At 37.1% G+C, this 23,446-nt stretch overlaps 1 protein-coding gene across 1 annotated transcript in view; it reads right to left on the bottom strand.

Moving 5' to 3' along the window:
- Positions 1-23,446, bottom strand: part of LOC150076876 (spectrin beta chain-like) — an 800,006-nt gene that overhangs the window by 323,451 nt on the left and 453,109 nt on the right. The window contains exons 29-30 of the mRNA XM_090386889.1: positions 20,797-20,927; positions 6,685-6,871 (exon numbers count right to left, since the gene is read on the bottom strand). Coding sequence (XP_090243015.1) covers positions 6,685-6,871; positions 20,797-20,927 — 318 coding nt within the window. The remainder of the gene's footprint in view (positions 1-6,684; positions 6,872-20,796; positions 20,928-23,446) is intronic.

The raw sequence follows: 23,446 nt of genomic DNA, 5'->3' as shown, positions 1-23,446 counted from the left end.
CACTCGCTGGCTAAGGGCAAATTTCCACACATCTATTCTATATCTGTCTTTCCTAGATTTGAATTTATGCCCCCTTAGGTGTGTAATCTGAACAAGTGGAAGTATCCCATCAGATTTCAGCGTGCTCAACCCAATAAAGGCCTTATACACTTCAATCAGATCAACTCGCAGGTGTCTAGTCTCCAGCCATTGCAATTTGCAGAACTTAAGCCTGTTTTGGTAAAAGGATCCCTTCATTCCCTTCACGAATCTTGTTGCCCTTCTCTGTATACGTTCAAACAAATCTACATCCTTCCTAAAATGAGACCTCCAGACCTGTACACATACTCAAGGCGTGGCCTGACCATTGCCTTATACAGAGAGACAATCATCTCCTTTTCCTGCTAGAAAAATTCCTGTATATCATTGACAAAACCCCATGACCTGCCCTGGCAGCCTATCTGAATTGCTCAGAAAACTTCATATCTGACTGCACAATTACTCCAGGTCTTTTTCATTTTCTACCACAATAAGTGTAGTACCACACAGTTGGTATGTTTCTCTGGGGTTATGCAGTACTTTGCATTTGTCAATGTTAAACTTCAGTTTCCACTTTTCAGCTCATCTGCCCAAATTTTCTAGATCCTGTTGCAGTAGCACACTGCCATTACTGTCATTAACAACCTTGCCAACCTTTGTATCATCCGCAAACTTCGACACTAAGCCTGATATACCTTCATCAATATCGTTGATAAATATACAAAACAACAGTGGACCCAACACTGAACCTTGTGGGACTCCACTAATAACATTAGTCCACGAAGAGCAGGACCCATTAACTACCACCCTCTGTCTTCTCCACTCAACCATTCTTTTAACCATTGTAGCAACTTACCCTTAATACCATTCTGCTCCAATTTGTACCGTAGTCTTCCATGCGCAACAGTGTCAAAAGCTTTCCTGAAATGCAAATATATGATATCAAAATTATTTTTTGCATCCAGTTCCATTGTAACCACATCATAATATCCAATCAAATTTGTGAGACAAGACTTTCTATTAACAAACCCATGCTGTGTCTGAATTATTGCTGCCGTCTTGTTTAGATGATCCTGCAATACATCTTTAACCAATGACTCCATTATTTTACCCGGAACAGAAGTTAAACTAACGGGTCTGTAATTACTCATGTCACCCTTCAATACCCAGTTGCGAACTGGGGATACATTTGCACATCTCCAGTCTGTGAGGACCTCCCCTGAGTCCAAGGATGGTCTCATAATTATGGCTAAGAGTTTGCTTACTTCCTTTGCCACCTCCTTCAATATAACTGGATAGATCACATCCACCCCAGGTGCCTTTCTTATGTTTAACTTCAACAATTTCTACTGCACTTTGTTCTCAGTTATTACAAAATCATTAAGCACCCTGCTACAATTTGATAACCGTCTGGCATTTTCAAACCTTAATAACTCCTCATGTGTGAATGTGGATGCAAAATACTCATTCAGTTTGTTTGTTATCTGAGCATGATCATCAACAGTCAAACCATCGATATCAAGTGGACCAATCTGATTCATCCCCTTCCTTTTAGAGTTTATTTAAGTAAAGAAATGCTTGCTATTTTTCTTAGCATCCTTTGTCAAAGATTTCTCGTAATCTGCCTAACCCTCCTTTGTGACTTGATTACAGACTAGCTATCTACCATAGGCTTCTGTGTTACCTAACAATTTATATGCATCCCATGAATTTTTCTTCTCTGCCACGAGTCTCATTAGTTCGTTTGATAACTATTTAGGCCTAAACCCTGAACAATATTTCTTAATAGGTATGAAACTTTTAGTAGCTTCCACTATTAATTCCTTGAATGCTTCCCACTTACCATGAATCCCATCCACCCCAGGTGCTGGTAACAGCACCTAGGGTGGATGGGATCTATCCAGTTATATTAAAGGAGGTGGCAAAGCAACTAAGCAAACCCTTAGCCATAATTATGAGAGCAGCCTTGGACGCAGGGTAAGTTCCCACAGACTGGAGATGTGCAAATATATCCCCAATTCACAAAGGTGGGGGAGGATCGAAGGGTGACACGAGTAATTACAGACCAGTTAGTTTAACTTCTGTTCCGGGTAAAATAATGGAGTCACTGGTTAAAGATGCATTGCAGGATCATCTAGACAAGACTGCAGCAATGATTCAGACACAGCATGGGTTTGTTAAGGGTAAGTCTTGTCTGACAAACTTGATAGGATATTATGGTGTGGTTACAAAGGAACTCGATGCAAAAAATAATTCTGATATCATATATTTGGATTTCAGGAAAGCTTTTGACACTGTTGGGCATGGAAGACTATTGTACAAATTGGAGCAGAATGCAATTAAGGGTAAGTTGCTACAATGGATAAAAGGATGGTTAAGTGGGAGAAGACAGAGGGTGGTAATCAATGGGTGCTGCTCTTCGTGGACTAATGTTATTAGTGGAGTCCCACAGGGTCTGGTGTTAGGTCCACTGTTGTTTTGTATATTTATCAATGATATTGATGAAGGTATATCAGGCTTAATGTCGAAGTTTGCGGATGATACAAAGGTTGGCAGGGTTGTTAATGACAGTAATGGCAGTGTGCTACTGCAACAATATCTAGATAATTTGGGCAGATGGGCTAAGAAGTGGCAACTGAAGTTTAACCTTGACAAATGCAAAGTACTGCATATGGGTAGAAGTAATCCCAGAGAAACGTACCAACTGTGTTGTACTACACTTAAGGTGGTAGAAAATGAAAAAGACCTGGGAGTAATTGTGCAGTCAGATATGAAGTTTTCTGAGCAATGCAGACAGGCTGCCAGGGCAGGTCATGGGGTTTTGTCAATGATATATAGGAATTTTGCTAGCAGGGAGAAAGAGGTGATTGTCCCTCTGTGTAAGGCAATGGTCAGCCCACGCCTTGAGTACTGCGTACAGGTCTGGAGGCTTCATTTTAGGAAGGATGTAGATTTACTTGAGCGTGTACAGAGAATGGCAACAAGATTGGTGAGGGGAATGAAGGGATCCTCTTACCAAGAGAGGCTTAAGTTCTGCAAATTGCAGTGGCTGGAGACCAGGCACCTGCGCGGTGATCTGATTGAGGTGTATAAGGCCTTGAAAGGGTTGAGCACACTGAATTCTGATGGGATCCTTCCACTTGTTCAGATTACGAACCTAAGAGGGCATAAATTCAACTTCCACAAAGACAGATGGAAGTTTGTTCCAGCAATTAACCACCCACTGGCTAAAGGCAAATTTCCGCACAGCTATTCTACATCTGTCTTTTCTTAATTTGACTTTATGCCCCCTTAGGTTCGTAATCTGAACAAGTGGAAGATCACATCAGAATTCAGCGTGCTCAACCCATTCAAGGCCTTATACACCACAATCAGGTCACAGCGCAGGTGCCTAGTCTCCAGCCACTGCAATTTGCAGAACTTAAGCCTCTCTTGGTAAGAGGATCCCTTCATTCCCCTCACCAATCTTGTGAGGGGAATGAAGGGATCCTCTTGGGGGGGGTGAAGGAAGACAAAGACTAATAGATTAACAGTAGCCACTGGCAGAGGTGAAAGAAATTCATGCACTGCTTCTATTGGAATCAACAGAAGCCTGAAAAACAAGATGCAGGATATTTCAGAGAGTGCTGGGAGTCATTGCGATACAAGTAAACACATGGGTTGGGTTGTGTTAGGGTAGCTAAGAATAGAAAAAGTGCATGTATACTTGCGTGTACACCAATGCTAGGAGTTTAGTAAATAAATTTGATGAATTTGAGGTATTGCTCAAAACATCAAAGGCAGATATTGTTGGGATATCAGAGACGTGGTGTCACACAGATATAAGGAATGCAGAACTGGAATTTGGGGAGTACAACGTCTACAGAAAGGATAAACAGGATAGGAAGGGAGGAGGGGTTATCCTATTAGTTAAGAAACACAAAAAATCCAAGGAAGTGAAGCCAGTCGACATCGCTGGACAATGCAGTGTCGAGTCAGTTTGGTGTGACATAAGCATTGGGAGATCAAAATTGAGAGTAGGAGTGTGCTATAGGCCTAATGACTCTGATGAGTATAATAAGAAACTGTACAGGGAAATAGAGTGGGCCAGTAAATCAGAGAGTCTTACAATGGGGGATTTTAATTTCCCAGATATTGACTGGAATTTGGGGGTTGGTCATTCACACACTAACAAGGCTTTTGTGGATTTACCGGATGAGCTTCCAAGTAGCTTTAAAGAACTTATCTTGGAAGCTACTAGGTTTTACATACCAACGTAGAAATATTGTTCAAGGTTAAGGCCCAAATGGATGTCAGATGAACTAATGAGACATATGGCAGAGAAGAAAAATACATGGGATACATACAAATTTACACGTGACACAGAGGCCTATGATAGATACAAGCTGATCTGTAACCAAGTTACAAAGGAGGTTAGGCAGGCGAAGGCAGATTACAAGAAATCTTTGGCAAGGGATGCAAAGAAAAACAGCAAAGAGTTCTTTACTTATGTAAACTCTAGAAGGAAGGGGATGAATCAGATTAGTCCACTTGATATCGATGGGTCAACTGTTGATGATCCTGCTCAGGTAGCTAACAAACTAAATGAATATTTTGCATCAACATTCACACATGGGGAGTTATTCAGCGGGAGGGAAATGCCAGAGATGTATTCAACTCTGGCAGTAAACTAGAGAATCTTGTAATAACTGAGAGTAAAGTGGAGGAGAAATTGTTGAAGATAAAAACAAGAAAGGCACCTGGGGTGGATCGGATCTATCCAGTTATATTAAAGGAGGTAGCAAAGGAAGTAAGCAAACCCTTAGCCATAAATATGAGAGCTTCCTTGGACTCAGGGGAGGTACCCATGGACTGGAGATGTGCAAATGTGACCCCAATTCACAAAGGCAGATCAAACGCTTTCACAAGTAATTATAAACCTGTGAGTTTAACTTCTGTTCCAGGAAAATTAATGGAGGCAATGGTTAAAGAAGCACTGCAGGATCATCTAATGACCTTTTGTTAGGTTTGGTTTTGTTAAGGGAAAGTCTTGCCTGACCAATTTGATTGGATACTATAATGCAGTCACAAAAGAACTGGATGCAGGGGATAACTTTGATATTATATACTTGGATCTTAGAAAGGCTTTTGATACTGTTGCACATGGAAGACTGCTGCACAAATTGGAGCAGTGTGGCATTGGAGGCAAATTGCTGCTATGGATAAAGGGGTGGTTGAAGGAGAGAAGACAGAGTGTGGTAATCAAGGGATACTGCTCATCATGGACTAATGTTATCAGTGGAGTCCCTCAGGGTTCAGTGTTGGGTCCATTATTGTTTTCTGTATTTATAAATGATATTGATGATGGTATAGCAAGCTTAATGTCCAAGTTTGCAGATGATACAAAGGTTGGCAGCGTTGTCAAGGACACTACTGACACTATGCTGCTGCAAAGGGATCTGGAAAGGTTGAGCTGATTGGTTGAGAGGTGGCAAATGAAGTTTAGCATTATCAAATGTAAAGTACTATGGGAAACAGCAACCCCAGAGCAACGTATCAACTCTGTGGTTCTACACTGACAGTGGTAGAGAATGAAAGGGACCTGGGGGTGGTTGTGCAGGCAGATATGAAGTTCTCTGAGCAGTGCAGATGGGCTGCAAGAGTAGCTCATGGTGTATTGTCAATGATATATAGGAATTTTTCTAAAAGGGATAAGGAGGTGATTATTCCCTTGCATAAGGCAATGGTCAGGCCACACCTAGAGTACTGTATACCGATCTGGAGGCCTCATTTCTAGAAGGATGTAGATCTTCTGGAATGAGTACAGAGAAGGGCAACAAGATTAGTGAATTGAACAAAGGGTTGCTCTTACGAAGAAAGGCTTAAGTTTTGCAAATTACAGAGTCTGGAGACTAGGCACCGGCGAGGTGATCTGATAGAGGTGTATAAGGCTTTGAATGGTTTGAGCATGCTCAATGCCAATGGGATTCTTCCTCTTGCTCAGAATAATCACCTCAGAGGGCATAAATTCAAAATGAGGAAGGACGGATGTCGGATAGACATGCGGAAATTTGCCTTTAGCCAGCGGGTTGTTGGTTGGTGGAACAGACTTCCATCCCTTGTCGTGGAAGTTGATAGCCTAAATAAGTTTAAGGCTTAGCTGGACAGATATTTTGAACGAACAGAGGGATGAAGTGGAAGTAGATTTTTTTTTTTTTTTTTTTTTTTTGGCTGATGCTGCATAAGCTTGCTTTCTTGCATCAAATGCCTCTACTAATGTTAATGAGAGTCCAGCACCTAGACAGTGCAGCTTGCCTGTTGCATTTTACAATTTGGAAACTTTTGAAAAAAAAGTGCTGATATGTCTTTTCTTGCTTCTAACCATTATTTTAAATAGAGTTAGATGTTGCCAGTGCCACTGTTCTACCAATGTAGTGAAACCTTTACCCAAAGACAACCAATCTGAGCACACATGCTTCAATTTTTTTTTACTTTGTGACATGCATGAATTGAAACTGTTTCAATCCATTATTCCTTTTAGCACCTCTTTCTAGATAGTACAAAATGTGCACCAAACATTCATTCACTTTAACTGAAGTAGATGAATATTTGAATGAAAACTGAAGATTTAAATGCAGAAAATACTAATGCCTAAATCTAAAAGTTTTAAAGAAATCTAAAAATCACCTGATTTTTCTTCTTTAGAATCTGGACGCTAAACAGACTATTTCCATAATCATTAGATGATGCCAGAGGTATTTTTTCCAAAATCCACAATTTTTCATCTTCAACATCTCTCTGAAACTGATAAGCTTCTTTTTTCTTCAGTAGTTGAGCTTTACGTTCCAAGAGAGGAGCTTGCAGCCGATCAAATCTGAGGTAAATAAATCAAATTATAATAAACCAAATTATCATATGAATATCAAATTAACAAACATATCAAATTAATTAAATATAATGAATTAAACCATATATTTTTAATTAATAGACAAGTGCCACGTCCCTAAGCATGTTAGTCAAAATTATGTTTTTGTGCGATTATTCCTTTTAACTAGCTGCAGGAGACAGTTTATAAAGGGAGAATTCACTTGACATCATGCAAGTGTTTCCCAATGTCACAAAAAGTTTGGAAAGAACTGTGCAAGTGAAGCTGAATAGTAGGAAATAAAAATATTCAAATTATAGATGACTGTTTTAGAAATATTTGAGCACGAAGGCAAGTAAGGCCTCTCACATCTGTGGGAAGTGTAGTTCTGGGGAAAGTATAGCAAGAGAATAAACTGAATCATTAATTATGAGAGTGCCACTGGGCTCAGGGTAGATTCCTTTGGATTTGAAAATTTTCACATATTCCAATCCATAAAGATTGTCCAAAAGCTACTACAGACCAGTCAATCTAACTTAGTGGTAGGAAAAATTAGAGCAATTAGTGAAAATACAGGGGCATCTGGATAGAAATGGTTTTCAAAGGAAACATAACATACTCTTAAAGAGAAAGCCTTGTTTAACTAATCTGGTTAAATATTTTAAAAGAGTCACTCATGAATTGTATGCAGAAAGCAATTTTGACATAGCTTATATATTTTTGTGTCAGCATTTGACTCTATCCTGCTTGAGATTGCTGTAAAACTAGAACATGTTGGTATCATGGGTAAAATCCTGAGATGGATCATGAAATAGTTGGAGGACAAGAAACAGAGGGTTGTGGTTAATGGTAACTCATCAAATTGGGATAGCATTAAAAGTGGAGTCCAGCATGAATCAATACTGTGACCTGTTGTGTCTTATTTTCTTAAGTAACACCGATGAAGGGATACAGGGCATTTTCAAGGCACCAAGGAGGGTGGCGAGTAGCACTCCTTCAGAGCAACCTGGAGAAGCTTTGGAAATGGTCCTACGTTTTAATGCAGCAAAAAGAGTTATTCACTTCAAAAATAACAACCCACAAAATAATTTTAAACTAGGAGAAGTTTAAAAACAGTAGAGGAGAAGGGTTTATATCTTACGATCCAAGCAGACATGGAGTTTTTTGTCCAGTACAGATAGGCACCAAGGAATGCCCATGGCATCTTATCAATGATTTATTTAACACTTGCTTGTAAGGATAGAGAGGTCATAATCCCACAGTATAAGGCAATGGTATGGATGCACCTGGAATACTGCACTCAAGTATGGAGACCAAAAAAGGCACTAAGCTACTTCAAAAGGGTCAGAGACAGATGACATGCCTAGCAAAAATGGAAAAGTTGTGCTCACATGAAGGACTTTAAACATGTGGGCTATGGAACTTGGCAACTAGGTAACCCACAAAGGATGTGATTGAGGCCTATAAGACCTCAGAATAGGTTGAAAATGAAGATTAATTATTTTTATTATAAACGAAGGCCATAAATTCAAATTACTCATGATGATTTTAAACTGGATTGCAGGAAGTTTCTTAAGACCAATGAATCATTAATTATTGGAATAACTGACCCCCATGTATAGTTGTGGCTGACAGCTTAAGAAAATTCATAGGTCAGCACCTGCACGAGGAATAAAGCACACAGGAAATTTACAGTCTGCAGTGTTCTTGCATTTTATGACTAATACTAATATTAATGGATCTGACGACTGCTTGGGGGGAAGGTCAGATGAGTGTTAAGCTCATATTCATTTCCTTTGACATAAAGAAAAAAGTTTTAATCCAGTTTCAAATGTCAAGACAAGTGAATTTTTTCAGAAATGTCTCAGAAATGGACTCAGAGGAATAAGATTCTAACAGTGATCACAGCAATTCTCAGATTATTGCTATTTGTAGAGACCTGGCAATACTTACAAATTTTTTAATATGTCAATGATACTATAATGTGGGTGGGAAGTAAAAAACACAATGAAATCTTTGCCATTTGAGATTCTCATCATTCGAGTTTATGTCAATATTTCTTAATAGTTATCTAAAGTCCTTATAAATCACTGATGTCAATTTGATATTCAAAAAGCTGGAACCTGGGTAATTGTAAGCAAGAGGGAATTTTTTTAACCAAAACAGGCAAAAAAAAAAAAAAAAAAAAAACAGCTTTTTTTGGAAAAGAATTCTTTGCAAAAAAAAGAGGAAGGAAGGAGATTTTTTTAAAAACCACATTGTGATATAAATTAAATTTCACTGACAACGTATGTATTTAATAACAAAATGCAGTCATTAAATTGTTTACTAATCAGTAAGCTTTCAAACATTAGCATACGTAGGATATTTTTCAGTCTGTGGATTTCTGCTTGCATTGTTAGACATCAAATGATTATGATTACTTCAGGAAAGATACTATTGCAAACTATGTCCTGTTCAGAAGTGTTGAGTCAGAGTTTTGTTTATAAGAAAGGCATTGCTGTTTAGACTTGCTGTTAAGAGCAATTGCAAATATTAAAGAAAGAGATCTTATCTCAGGTTCCACTGGCTGGCTGAACATTCTCTTACACTCAACTCAGCATTGCTATCAAGAATTTTTTGAATGTCAAGCACAATTTGGGATAATTTACCATATTTCAAGCTTCTTTGTACACTTCTCAGTTCTCCAACAAAATACCATGACACTTTTCTTTGTTTTTTTTTCAATACATAATGGTGTCTTGTACATTCCCACACTCTAATTTACAGAACTGATACTCCAAAATATGAATTTCTTTATCCTCAATGATACTAGGCAGCATTACGATATTTTTTTTTTTTTTTTTTTTTTTTTTTTTGGCAAAAGTAATTATCTCATGTTAGTTTAAAAGAACTTTTCTGCAAATTGAGCTGAATGATGAACTGGTTCTCCAAATATAATTATATTCAAGTTATAAATTATTTAACTTCAAGCATCTACAAACTTTGTTGGAAAAAATGCTATGGTTCTAGGAATTCATGACAGAAAGTTAGCTAGCCACCAAAAATCCACACCAAGTTCATTCGTTAGGACATAATTTCTGCTATAAGTGTACAAAATAAATGTATTAAATATTTTGTTTTAACACTTCACTGGACTGGATCAGCACAAAAATCAACTTGATGATACAACAAATTGATAGATCTGCAGTTCTGCTTCTTTTTTTTTTTTTTTCCCCCTTCTTTAAATTTTATATATAAAACGGACATTGACATGAACATTTTGGGATAATAGCAATCAGTTTGTGAGTTTAGTGACTTTTCACTTTGATAGTACTGTTTAACAATTTCAACAAAAAATTCACTCAATTCCCTAAAACAGCTTAATTATGTGTAATTTAGTACCTCTTTTTTTTTTTTTTAATCAAGAATATGGAGTATGTGCACTTTTCAAGGTCTATTAAACTGTTTTGACATTCATGCCATAATGCCACTGTATTTGTCTGTACTTTATTGTACCAGTATTGATCTTTTATAATTATGACTGACAAGGAAGGTGGCCTTTACTAGTTTATCGAGAAGAGGAGGTGGTGTTTTGGTGTGTACTTCTAAATTCTGGGCAACACGGAATAACAGTTGCCATATATTTAAATCTTTAATGATATTAGTTTTTATAAACTTTTAAATTCTTTCACTGATATTTATTGCTTTCTAAAAATAAATTTTGCTTTTTATGGCTAACTATTTTGCTTTTTATGGCTAAGATGTTTATTACAGCTATATTTGTTAAAGAAAATAAGAAACTCACAGAATTTTTTTAAAAAATCCAACTTTAGCATAGTGTTTTTTTTTTTTTTTTTGTGAAAAGAAAAAGACTGAGGAAAAACTACTACATGACAGTGAGATGGACAAGGAGTGAAACTGAGAGAGAGAGAGAGAGAGAGAAAGAAGTGCCAGCTGTGTGATGTAATTTAAGAATTTAGCACCTATTTGTTAAAATACCTTTCCGTTGGAATCTTGTGTGGATTGTAAAGACTAAGGACAGTTAGCCCCTATTGATTCAATCTTGAGTTGGAGATTTTAATTTTGCCATTAACACTCCTAAATATCTTCATGCCTCACAGAACAGTAATAAGTTATACAAAGCTGTTAGCTTTACAGCACATCAGCATCTCAGGCTACACTGCACTAGTATATGTTTGGCGTATAATATGTTCACAGACTGATTTCCATGCTGTTGTGGAACTAACAAACCAGGAATAACTTGCAGGAAAGAAATAAACCAACTGAAAAGACTATCTCTTTCCACAGTATGTACTTATATATACATTTTTTGTTGTTGTTGCTTTGGTTTTTAGGAGCATTAGCAACTGTCATATTGCACCGGGGATATGCGGTAGTCATTCCCTGACCTTTCCACATCCTCCATATTTGGTGGTCACGGGCTCAACCCCTGGTCTAATCAAGAAGCATGTGCTATTCACTGCTGCTCCTGCCCACCTGGCTACGGAGGCACCCAAATTTTTTGTGCTTGTGGATTTTGTGTGAGAAGTATGTGCGTTGAAAAACGCACATACTTCTCACATAACATCTGTAAATGCATTTGATTTCTTCCAGTAAATGCAGCCATCTCATATTCTGTTTCTAAGTAATTCCAGGCACCATTTATAATAGACTGCAGTGAAAATATACTTTAAAATTGGAAAAGGAAACTGAACTCGTCAGCCATTGTTGTCCAGTTATAAAGGCCAAAATTCTCTAGAATTCAGAACCAGAGGTTGATGACATTGAATAAAATGATATATATAAATAAAGGTAGAAGACACTATTAAGTCAAAAAAAAAAAGTGACTGTGATATTTTTATTTCCTTGGCGATTTTCTTTTTTTAACTCTGATTTGATTTTTGAAATAATTTCACTCTATACCAATAAAGTAAAATTAATAAACAAATTAATATTTAAAACATTTAAGTCATCATCAGCCATTTTCAATCCACTACAGGATGAAGACCTCTCCAGCAACTTTCCAGTTCATTCTGTTTTGTGCAATAGCCATCCATTTACTACCCACAAACTCATGAATTTCATCTATCCATCTCTGCCGTTGTCTTCCAGGTTTTCTTCTAGCTCCTCTAGTACCATTCTGTTATTTTCTTAGTCCATCTGTCATCATGTCTTCGAGCTATGTGTCATGCCCAAGACCATGTTAGTTCTTTAGTTTTGATAAAAATGTCCTGTACTTGAGTTTGCTGCCTAATCCATGTGTTTCTCTTCTTATCTAACAGTCTGATTCCCAATATAATTCGTTCCATTCTTCGCTGTGTAGTTCTCAGCTTCTCTTCCATTCTTTTGGCGAGTGCCCAAGTTTCACTTCCATAAGTCATGGTGGGGAGTATACATTGGTTAATTATTTTACTTTTCAGACAAACTGGGATACTGCTCTTCAGTATGTGACTATATTTCCTGAATGCCATCCATCCATAATTTATTCTTCTCTTGACTTCCAGCCATATATCATTATTACAGCTAATAACTTGCCCCAGATAAGTATATGACTCCACCTTTTCAATTACTGCTCCTTCAATCATTATGTCCCTTTCTGTGGCATACTTGTCCATCATTACTTTTGCCATATTTATCTTTGGTCCAGAATCCTTATTAACTCTGCATAACTGATTAAGATTTTCCTCTAATTCTTTGGGATTGTGGCTTATGATCACAATGTCATCTGCAAATCGTAAATGGTTTAGGTACTCTCCATTCACATTGACTAATTTCTGTGACCAGTCTAATCTTCTGAAAGCTTCTTCAAGGGCAGCAGTAAACAGCTTCGGAGATATTGTGTCTCCTTGTCGAACTCCTTTCTCGATTTTGAATTTGCTACTGTCTTTGTCTAGTCTAATAAAGGAGGTAGCGTTCTCATATATTTTCTTCAAAATCATAATATATGAGGTATCTATGCCTTGTTTTTCCAGTGCCCAAAACATTGCCTTATGCTGTATGGAGTCAAATGCCTTTTCATAATCCACAAATGCCAGGCATAATGGTGTTTTATATTCATTTGCTTTCTCCATTAGCTGTGATATTATGTGAAGATGATCAATAGTTGAGAATCCTGCCCTAAAGCCAGCTTGCTCTTTCAGTTGATTCGCATCAAGTATTCTTTCTAATCTGTTAGTAATGACCCCTGTGAACAACTTGGAGATGTGGAATAACAAGCTAATTATCAAGTATTCTTTCTAATCTGTTAGTAATGACCCCTGTGAACAACTTGGAGATGTGGAATAACAAGCTAATTGGTCTATAATTTCCAATTTGATTTATCTCCTTTCCTATGCAGCAAAACTATGATTGCATTATTCCACTGCTTAGGCGTCACTTTTTCTAATGCATTTTGTGAAGAGCCTTGCCACTTTTTGTGTTATCCCTCTTCCTCCCAATTTTAATAACTCTACAGTGACTTCATCTTCCCCGGGGCTTTCTGATTCTTCATTTTCTTCAACGCATGTTCTACCTTGTCAGGAAAAATATCAGGTATGTCGTATGTGTTGCTAATTTGCGATCCATCTTCCCCACTGCTGGCATCATTCCCCTGCTCCTTGTATAATTCTCTATAGTAGTAATTCTCTGTTATTTGAATTATGCCTTCTCTGCTATTTATAAGTACACCATCGCTATTCTTCAGTTTCAGTATCATTTGTCTTTCAGTATTACTGCTCATGGCTGCTGATTTAAGTCCTTTGTTTTCCCTTAATGCTTGTTCTACTTTTCTTGTGTTAAATTTTCTTATGTCCTCTCTGAGTCTCTTTCTAATGGCTTGGCATAACTCAGTATACTCAATTTTCTCCTTGTCAGTGTTTATCTTGCTCTTCATTTGTCGCCTTCAGTTCATCATGACAAGTGTTTCTTGACTAATTTTTTCTTCTTTGGATTTCTTTTTCCCTATAGGTTTCTTGGGCTTTATCACATTCAGAAAGTTGTAATATTCCTTGTTGATATCTTGGTCCTGAACTGTCTGCAGAAGCTCAAACTTGTTCTTATGTCCAGTACATACTGCTTTTTCTCCTCTTCTGTTTTCTCAAAGACCTTCATATTATTTACTGAAGTCAGTTTTTTCCTTTCTTTTCTTACATCTATATCAAGTGTGCATCTAACCATTCTGTGATCACTTTCAATATTTACCTTGTTCAGGACGGTAACATTATTCATGATATATTTTCTGTTAGTGAGGATGAAGTCAATTTCATTAGTTGTTAATCCATTTGGGCTCTTCCATGTCCACTTTCTGTTCACCCTTTTCTTGAAAAGTGTTCATTACTGACAATCCTTGAGATTCTGCAAATTCCACAAGTCTTTCACTAATTCCAAAATTTCCTACAGTTCCCTTTTTGTGCTGTTTTGTCTTTTTCCAACCCATCATTGAAGTCCCCCAAAATAATAGTGTAGTGGGTTTTCTGCTCATTTAGAAGACACAATTTCAGTGTACATTTCTTCATCCTCTTCATCATCATGGCTCGATGTTGGTGCATAAATCATTATAACCTTTAGCTTATACCTCTTAGAAATCTTGAGTATTAGTCTTGACACCCTTGGTGATGTACATTTGAATTCCAAAATGTTGTTTTTTATATCTTTATGGACCAGAAACATTTAAGTACAAAGCTTTAAATTTTGATAATTTTCAAATTTTCCAGTAAACACTCACTACTCGGGACATAGATGTTTCTTACAAATACCAAGGAAAGGATTAAAAATTTCTTCAGTTTGCAGTTTCCAAAAGAACTCAAACCTCTCCAAACAAATAACAACTGGTGAACCCACTATGACATTATGGAGGGCTCATAAAAAATGTAGAACTATCTGTTACAAAGATGGATATTAGTAAACACCCAGGAGAAATGGCTGCTAATCTCACTGCATATTTCTTCTCACAACTTTACAGTGTCATTTTAATCAGGATATGATCCATTAGATGTCAGTTTCTGTTGCTGCTACCCCAACGGATATAAGAATTTTTTGGTGAAAATGAATAGATCATATGACACAATAATTATGACACAATCATATTAAATATCAAGTGAACACACTGATGTAACTTTGCAACAAAAAATAAAAACTTTAAAAGATTTTCTACCGAAGAAGTGAAAATATCAATTTTAGCATTCCTTCATTATAATTTTTAATTTAAGAGCATCACCAATTGCATTAAAAAAAAAAAACCTCTCACTGATGGCAAACATAGCACACTAATACGCCCACACCATTCTGACTTCATTAAAAATATAATTGTAATTAAAATATAACAAAAGAAATAAAAACAAACTTTCCCTTCAATTTCAAATTTCTTTATTCTTGTTTTTTTTCCCAATAAATATGTTGAATGGTACACAAAATGCACGATATTCCACACCCCTATTCATTTTTTATCAGTGTCATTCAAAATGATAACTTCTGCATGTTTATGCATATGACGAGTTTTGCAGTCAATGTTGAATTCAGTTGAACAGGGAGTCTAAAAAGATTTTGTATTTACCCAGAAGTATTTGTGATAAAGGTTACAACAAACACCATGTATTACACTTTTTCAACAGCCAACAAACAAAATGACATATTTTTCCCGCCTCACAATACACGTCTGCGGGCCAGTTTTGTAGAAGTCCTCTGACTGTCCTTCAAACCACTATTTGACAGCAGAAATCACCTCATCAACAGCATTACAGCAGCAAAGTGTTTTCCATGAAGAAAGGACTTCAGAATGGAAACAGGAAGAAATCTGAGGATGCAAGGGTCAGGGAAGTAAGCCGAATGTGGCATTATTTCAAACCCACATTCATGAGCACACCTCATTGCAGCATACAAGGAATGGGCAGGGCATTATCATGGAGCAGGTGCACACCTTGACAGCTTCCTCAGTTTTTTTTTTTTTTTTCCTCCCTTTCTTTTATAGCAGCACAGCTTTATGAGGAGGTTGTAACAATAATTCATTGTCACAGTACAGCCCTTTTGAAGGTAGTCTGTTGGTATTACACCATGCTGATCCCAAAAAACTAACAGTCACCTTTCCAGTACTTGGTTGCACTGGTGCCTTTTTTGGTGGGGTGGTGACTCTGCATGCTTTCATTGTTTTAACAATTGTTTAGTTTCAGGATCATAGTGATGGATCTAAATTTCGTCCGTGGTGACCAGCCATGAAAAAAAAAATCCTCTTGCTTTTCCTGGCACATTGACAACATTTCATGTGCACAGTGTGTCCTTTCCTTTTTCTGGTAAGTGTTCAGAAGTCTAGGAACTGATCTAGCAGGTGCTTTACTCATATGCAACTGTTGATGTTCTCTACAGACCCTACACTAATTTGGAGCTCTGCAGCTAGTTGTATGACACTAATATTTCAATCTTCAGGTTTAATGCCTCAATTTTTGCAACACTCTCTTCTGTTACACCAGTTTCTGGCCATATTGGGGTTTATTCATCATGCACTGAGGTTCTTCCACATTTGAATTATTTATACCAAAGTGAAACACTGTAACCTGGGCAGTCTTCTCAATAAACAGCAACCATTTCTTTGTGGAATGTTTTGGGTGTTTTCCCTTGAAGAAGGATTAATCGAATCACTAATCTGTATTCCAATTTATCCATTGTGATAAATTGGAATACAGATTAGTGATTCGATTAATATATGGTTTATAAATTCTATACAGCATTGAAAGGGAGGGAAAATAATTTGTTAGATCAAAACCAAAATTTTTGGTTGCTATAGAAATTTTAACATAAAAAAATAAATAAATAAATTCGTCTTTCTATTACAACCAAGGTGGAACAAGACCATGGTATGTTTGCTAGGGGCAAAAGCTGATGACATTGTGGGGCAGATATCTTTTAAAGGCATAAAAGGTGATATTGTTGTATATGTTGGCATTAATGACATTGAGACGGAGATCTGCAGATTTACTGAGCAAATACAGGTCAATGTTGAAAAAGGCAGCCCGTTAGGGTTAATTTGAAAGTGTGTGCAATTCTGCCCAGACATGAGAGGGGGGGGAGTATATGATGAGACACTTCTCAATCAATTTGGCCCTGGAGAGATTGTGCAAGGCTAATGGGGCAGACTTTTACTCAGCATGGCCTGTGCTTGTTAACAGGAGAGACTGCTTCTACAGGGATTGGATACGCTTAAATAGAAAGGGTGCAAGAATATTTGCTGATGCTATCGAGGCAGTGTTAGGTGAGTCGGAAAAATGCTAGCTTGGGAGAATTCCCAAATTAATACATTAATAGATTAACAGTAGCCGCAGGCAGAGGTAAAAGTGATCCTTGCACTACTTCTATTGGGAGCAGCAGCCTGGAAAGCAAGATATCGGGGATTTCAAGGACTGCTGGGAGTCATCATGGAACAAGTAAATACGTGGGCTGTGTTATGATAACCAAAAATAAGAACAGGTGCATGTATACTTGCATGTACACCAATGCTAAGAGTATAGTAAATAAATCTGATGAATTTGAAGTGCTAGTAAAGACATCAAAGGCAGATATTGTTGGGATATCAGAGACATGGTGCGACACGATAAAAGGAATGTAGAATTGGAATTTGGGAAGTACAATGTGTACAGAAAGATAAACAGGATAGAAAAGGAGGAAGGGTTATGCTGTTAGTTAAGAAACACAAAATCTAAGGAAGTCCATCCAGTAGACATGGGCAGACTGTGCAATGTTGAGTCAGTTTGGTGTGACATAAACACTGGGAAAGCAAAAATAAGAGTTGGGATGTGTTATAGGATAATGACTGATGAGTACAACAAACAACTGTTCAGAGAAATAGATGGACCGATAAATCAGAATGTCTTGTAATGGGGGTTTTTAACTTCTGAGATATTGGCTGGAACTTGTGGATTAGTCAATCACACACTAGCAAGACTTTTGTGGATTTATTGGATGATTGTTTTCTACAGCAGCATGTTCAAGAGGCAACCAGGCAGAGCAATACTCTTGATCTGATTATCAGCAGTGATTATTCATGCATTAAGAATCTGCAAATAAAGGAACCACTAAGTTCCTTTATTTGCAGCATCAGCACAGTGATCGCAATGTGCTGATGTTGGATTTACTCAAAGATGTAACCACCACCAGAGGTAAAAGGAAGAATTTTGCTTTCGTAAAGGTGACTACAGTGGTCCCAGGCGGTTTATAAATTCTATACAGTGGAACCAATTGATGATGTAACCAATGGCAAATTCTAAATGGGAAGAAGTCAAGGAACTAATCTTGGAAGCTACTAGGCTTTTCATACCAATTAAGAAATATTGTTCAGGCCTAAATGGATGTTAGATGAAATAATGAGACTTGTGCACAGAAGAAAAGTGCACGGAATGCATATAAATTATCAGGAGACATAGAAGCCTACGGTAGATATAAGGTATTCTGTAATCAAGTCACAAAGGAGGTCAGGCAAGTGAAGGCAAATTATGAGAAATCTTTGGTAAAGGATGCAAAGAGGAACAGCAAAGACTTCTTTACTTATGCAAACAATAGAAGGAAGGGGATATCTCAGATTGGTCCATTTGATATTGAAGGTTCGACTGTTGATGATCCAGCTCAGGTAGCTGACAAACTGAAAGAGTATTTTGCATGTAGATTCACACATGGGGCTATTTAGGGAGGAGAATGCTGGAGATAAAGGATTTTATAATAACTGAGAGAAAAGTGGAGGATAAATTGTTGAAATTAAATATAAGAAAGATACCTTGTGTGGATGAGATCTATCCGATTATATTAAAGGAGGCAGCCAAGGAAGTAAGAAAACCCTTAGCCATAATTATGAGAGCATCCTTGGACACAGAGGAGGATCCCACAGACTGGAGACGTGTTAATGTATCCCCCAAATCACAAAGGTGGATCAAAGTGTGACATGAGTAATTACAGACGTGTTAGTTTAACTTCTTTTCCAAGGAAAATAATGGAGTCCCTGGTTAAAAAAGCAGTGCTGGCTCATTTAGACAAGACCACAGTTATAGTTCAGATACAGAATGGGTTTATTAAGGGGAAGTTAGTCTGACCGATTTGATTGGATAGAATGATGTGGTCACAAAGGAAATGGATGCAAAAAATAATTTTATATCATATACTTGGATTTTAGGAAAACTATTGATAATGTTGCATCTGGAAGACTGCTGTATAAACTGGAACAGTATGGCATTAGGGGCAAGTTGCTTTTATAGATAAAGGGATGGTTGAGTGGGAGAAGAGAGTAAGTGGTAATCAATGGACACTGCTCTTCGTGGAGTCCCGCAGGGTTCGGCGTTAGGCCCATTGTTGTTTTCTGTATTTATCAATGATATTGATGAGGGCATATCTGGCTTAACGTCCAAGTTTGCAGATGATATCAAGGTTGGCAGGGTTGTTAACGTCAATAATGAAAGTATGCTACTGTAGCAGGATCTAGAAAAGTTGGGCTGAGAAGTGGCAACTGAAGTTTAACATTGAAAAATGCAAAGTACTGCATATGGGTAGCGGTAATCCCAGAGAAATGTACCAACTGTGTGGTACTATCCTCAGGGAAGTGGAGAATGAAAAAAACCTAGAGGTAATTGGGCAGTCACATATAAAGTTTTCTGAGCAGTACAGACAGGTGCAAGAGTAGCTCAATGGGGTCTTGTCAATGATATAGAGGAATTTTGCTAGCAGAGATAAGGAGGTGATTATCCCCTTGTATAAGGCAATGGTCAGGCAACACTTTGAGTACTGCATACAGGTCTGAGGCCGGCCTCATTTTAGGAAGGATGTAGAGTTGCTAGAATAAGTACAGAGAAGGGCAACAAGATTGGTGAGAGGTACAGTTTGGTGCTCTTATCAAGAGAGGCCTAAGTTCTGCAAGTTGCAGTGTCTGCAGACTAGGCCCCCTGCAAGGTGATCTGATTGAGGTGTATATGGCCTTGAATGGTTTGAGCAAGCTCAATGCTGATGGGATTTACTTTTGCTCAGATTACACACCTGAGAGGGCATAAATTCAAACTGAGAAGAACAGGTGTAGAATAGATGTGCAGAAATTTGCCTTTAGCCAGCAGGAGGTTGATTGGTGGAGCAAGTTTCTGAGGCTGTATAAGCTTGATTTCTTGCATCATATACCTTTACTAATGCTAACTACTGGGTGAATACAAATTTTTGACCCCCCCCCCAGATATGATGATCATATTTCTGTGCTTGCTAACTTGAAGATCAGTTTTTTTTTTAAATTATAGTGAACTGTTTGAACTGTCTGTCAATCTTTTCAAAGCCAAAGCAAAATTTTTCCATACACTACTAAAAATTAAGAACATATTTCGAAAGCTTTCAGGCTAATTAAATCTTATTTTTCCCTATGTATATTGCTCTTCCAGCTGGGCATTTCCTCCTAGGATTCACATATATCCTATTACTTCTGTTAAATACTTTGTCCTCTACTGGCTAAATGCAAGGAAAGTTATCTTGAAGTGCACTCTTGCCATTCACTTTATATTCATGAAGTTCCCAATCAGCATAGAGGTCCACACCAGGTAGCCATCACTTTTGAGAGCAAACAACTTTTTTTTTTAAAGTTGTTAGAGAATTCCTACTCGCTCCCCAACCAAGTAGTACAAGTGTTACACCTGCTCAACTACCCAATCTTGTGATTGAAGGGTTTATTATTATTATTAACAAAAAAAAAATAGTGAACTATTAAAATGAACATAAACTAGACCATCACTTATGGTTTTGCAATTTATCCTAAAAGAACATAATCAAGACAACTACTTTTGTACAGCTTATGATGGAGATAAGTCATACTAATATTGAGCATTAACAGTAAAAACGGGAAAAGGAAATCTTTTTCAATAACTTGTCAATGATAATATTATTTTTATGGAATTAACTTTTAATACATAATTATCTTTATTATTATTTTTTTTTTCTGTTGCATTAAATTATAAAAAAAAAACACCAACCTTTCTTCAACACAGGACTTTTTAGACTTAATTTCATCAGTTTTATCAGGATCCATTCTTTCCAAATACTCTGCCTGACTCTGCAATTCTGTTACTTGTTGTGCCTTTATTCCCATTTGGTTTTCTATCATCTGCAGAAATTTTTTTTATTATTATTTCTAAATATTTCATATATTTAACGACAAATTTTTCATAAATCAGAATTTAAAAAAAATTTATAAAAATTGTTTTTTTAACTCTCCTCCATATCTTGAATGTATTAATTTCACTACACAAATATTAATGTGCATTTTAACAATTATTGATTACAGCTTACACATCTGTCTGGTTCTTGCAAGTTCACTGACCATTGATGTAATTTTGGTAGTAAACTTAATTAAACTTAAAGAAAGAACATTTTCTTTAATATGGGGAGGAGATACTGCTTTACCTTTCAGGTGCATTTGAATTTTTTTCTCTTAAATTATTAATTTTTTGTTCTTAACTTTTATTTAATTATTTTTATGTAGCAATCTATAGACATACATTATGAAATGTAATGAACACCCACTGAATATCACCTGAGATAACAAATAAATAACCATATGTATCAAAAAAGTTGTCTTTATTTGTCCTTTTCAATAAAATTTTAAATGCTGAAACATACGTTTCTAGGTAAGACAAATATAAAATTCTATGAAAATCCATTCATTAGGAATTACTCTGTTATATGTGAATGGATAACCTGAAGATAGCCATACAGGCATTTATGAATTTACAAAAACACCAACAAATGGTTTATCACTATTATTTAAGTTAGCATAAATGTATGCAGATTCATGTGCATATTAATGGCTCAGTGAGATCTAAGGCCATAGTGAAAACCGATTTTTTTCCCTATGAAAAGCCCTAAGCCATAGACCTTGGTTTTAGTATAGGAAAAGGATTAGTGTCAGATTCAAAAGGAAACCTTGTCATATCATAAGGTTTTTGATTTTCGTTTTATTGGCGCAAAGACAACTAAGGTTATACTGCGCCAGGAAACGATTAAAATATCAACAAAAATAAATTCTGGTAACCTTTAAAAAGGTTACCTTGTCAAATTGTTATTTATATATATATATATATATATATATATATATATATATATATTATATGTGTATACTGCCTTTTATATATATATATATATATATATATAAGGCAGTATACATTTAAAAGTAAATTATCCAATTTATATATTAATAGCTTGTAAAAACTTAAAAACTGCCGACACGTGGTCATTATCTGATAAAATCTGACTGGGTGTATAAGGCTCAGTCCGATGAGTAAAAGTGGTAAAATGTATATTGCGAAAATGGGTAAAATGAACACAATCTATTAAAATATGCTTTAAAGTTAAAACGGTGTCGCAAGACTCGCACATTGGAGGGTCATCCGCCCTCAGCAGAAAAGAATGTGTCAGATGACTGTGCCCTATGCGGAGTCGAGCAAGAACAACTTCCTCGCTCCGATTCCTGCACAGACTAGACTGCCATGTTTCTATTACAGGCTTTATTTGGTATAATTTATTTGTTCTCTCTATGCCATAGTTCTTGCCATTGGGAATATATCTTCTTGCATATTATTTGCCTGTAGTCTGTATAGGGGACTGACAGGCAACGATTATTAGTGGGTGTTGCTGATTTGGCTGCAGTGTCAGCCAAATCATTCCCTTTATCCCAATGTGGCTAGGAATCCAGCAGAAGCGGATATCAAACTTGTATTCATGAAGAGAATGTATCTTCTGCTGAACCCGACAGAAAACTGGATGAGAGTTGTGACTCAGAGATAATAAAGCCACTCAAAGAGTCAGAATATATTATTGAACTTTGGCATTGACAAGTTCGAATATGATCCAAGGCTAGCTCTATAGCATACAGCTCTGCACTGTATATGCTGGATTCAGGAAGAATCTGCTGAGATATTATAGTGTCCGGAAAGACAACAGCAGATCCTATGCACGATTCAGACTTCAAGCCGTCTGTGTAAACGGGCAGGAAGTCTGAGTGCTCAGCTCGGTGTGCAGAATAGAGCTGCTGGTAGACAGATGATGAGGTCTCAGACTTTACCCATTTCTTAAGGGAAAAGTCGCACGATGGGGTATGGCATGCCAGGGTGGAAGAGTTTGTTTTGGTGTTTGTGCAACCTTGTCTACCATGATGTTAAACTCTCTGAGTAGCTCTTGGACACGAATACCAAAAGGTCAGTTGGCAGTCTGACAGGTATTGTACAAGTTTTCCCAACATGGCTCGAAAACGGATGTCCACGTAGGATGGTCTGGCAGGGATTTCAACTTTAAAGCATAGTTTAAAGACAACTGCTTACGTTGAAGGGATAATGATGGTTCGTTTGCTTCGATGTATAAGCTCTGGACAGGAGATGTTCAAAAAGCTCCAGTAGTGATACGGATAGCATGATGGTGGACAGGGTCCAGCCATCAAAGGACACTATCTCTAGCTGAGGAGTATACCTGGGCCCCGTAGTCTAATTTGGATCGTACAAGTGCACGGTAAATACGTAGTAGGGTGCACCTGTCTGCTCCCCAATGCGTGGAGGAAAGAGAGTGAAGAATATTTAGTCCCCTCATGCATTTTGTACGAAGTTGACGAATATGTTCAAGAAAGGTCAACTT

The sequence above is a fragment of the Mastigoproctus giganteus genome, chromosome 12, assembly GCF_048544385.1.
Source record: "Mastigoproctus giganteus isolate SK-2022 chromosome 12, ASM4854438v1, whole genome shotgun sequence".
In the NCBI taxonomy this organism is placed as follows: Eukaryota; Metazoa; Arthropoda; class Arachnida; order Uropygi; family Thelyphonidae; genus Mastigoproctus; species Mastigoproctus giganteus.
This window is presented reverse-complemented; position numbering and strand designations above follow the sequence as displayed.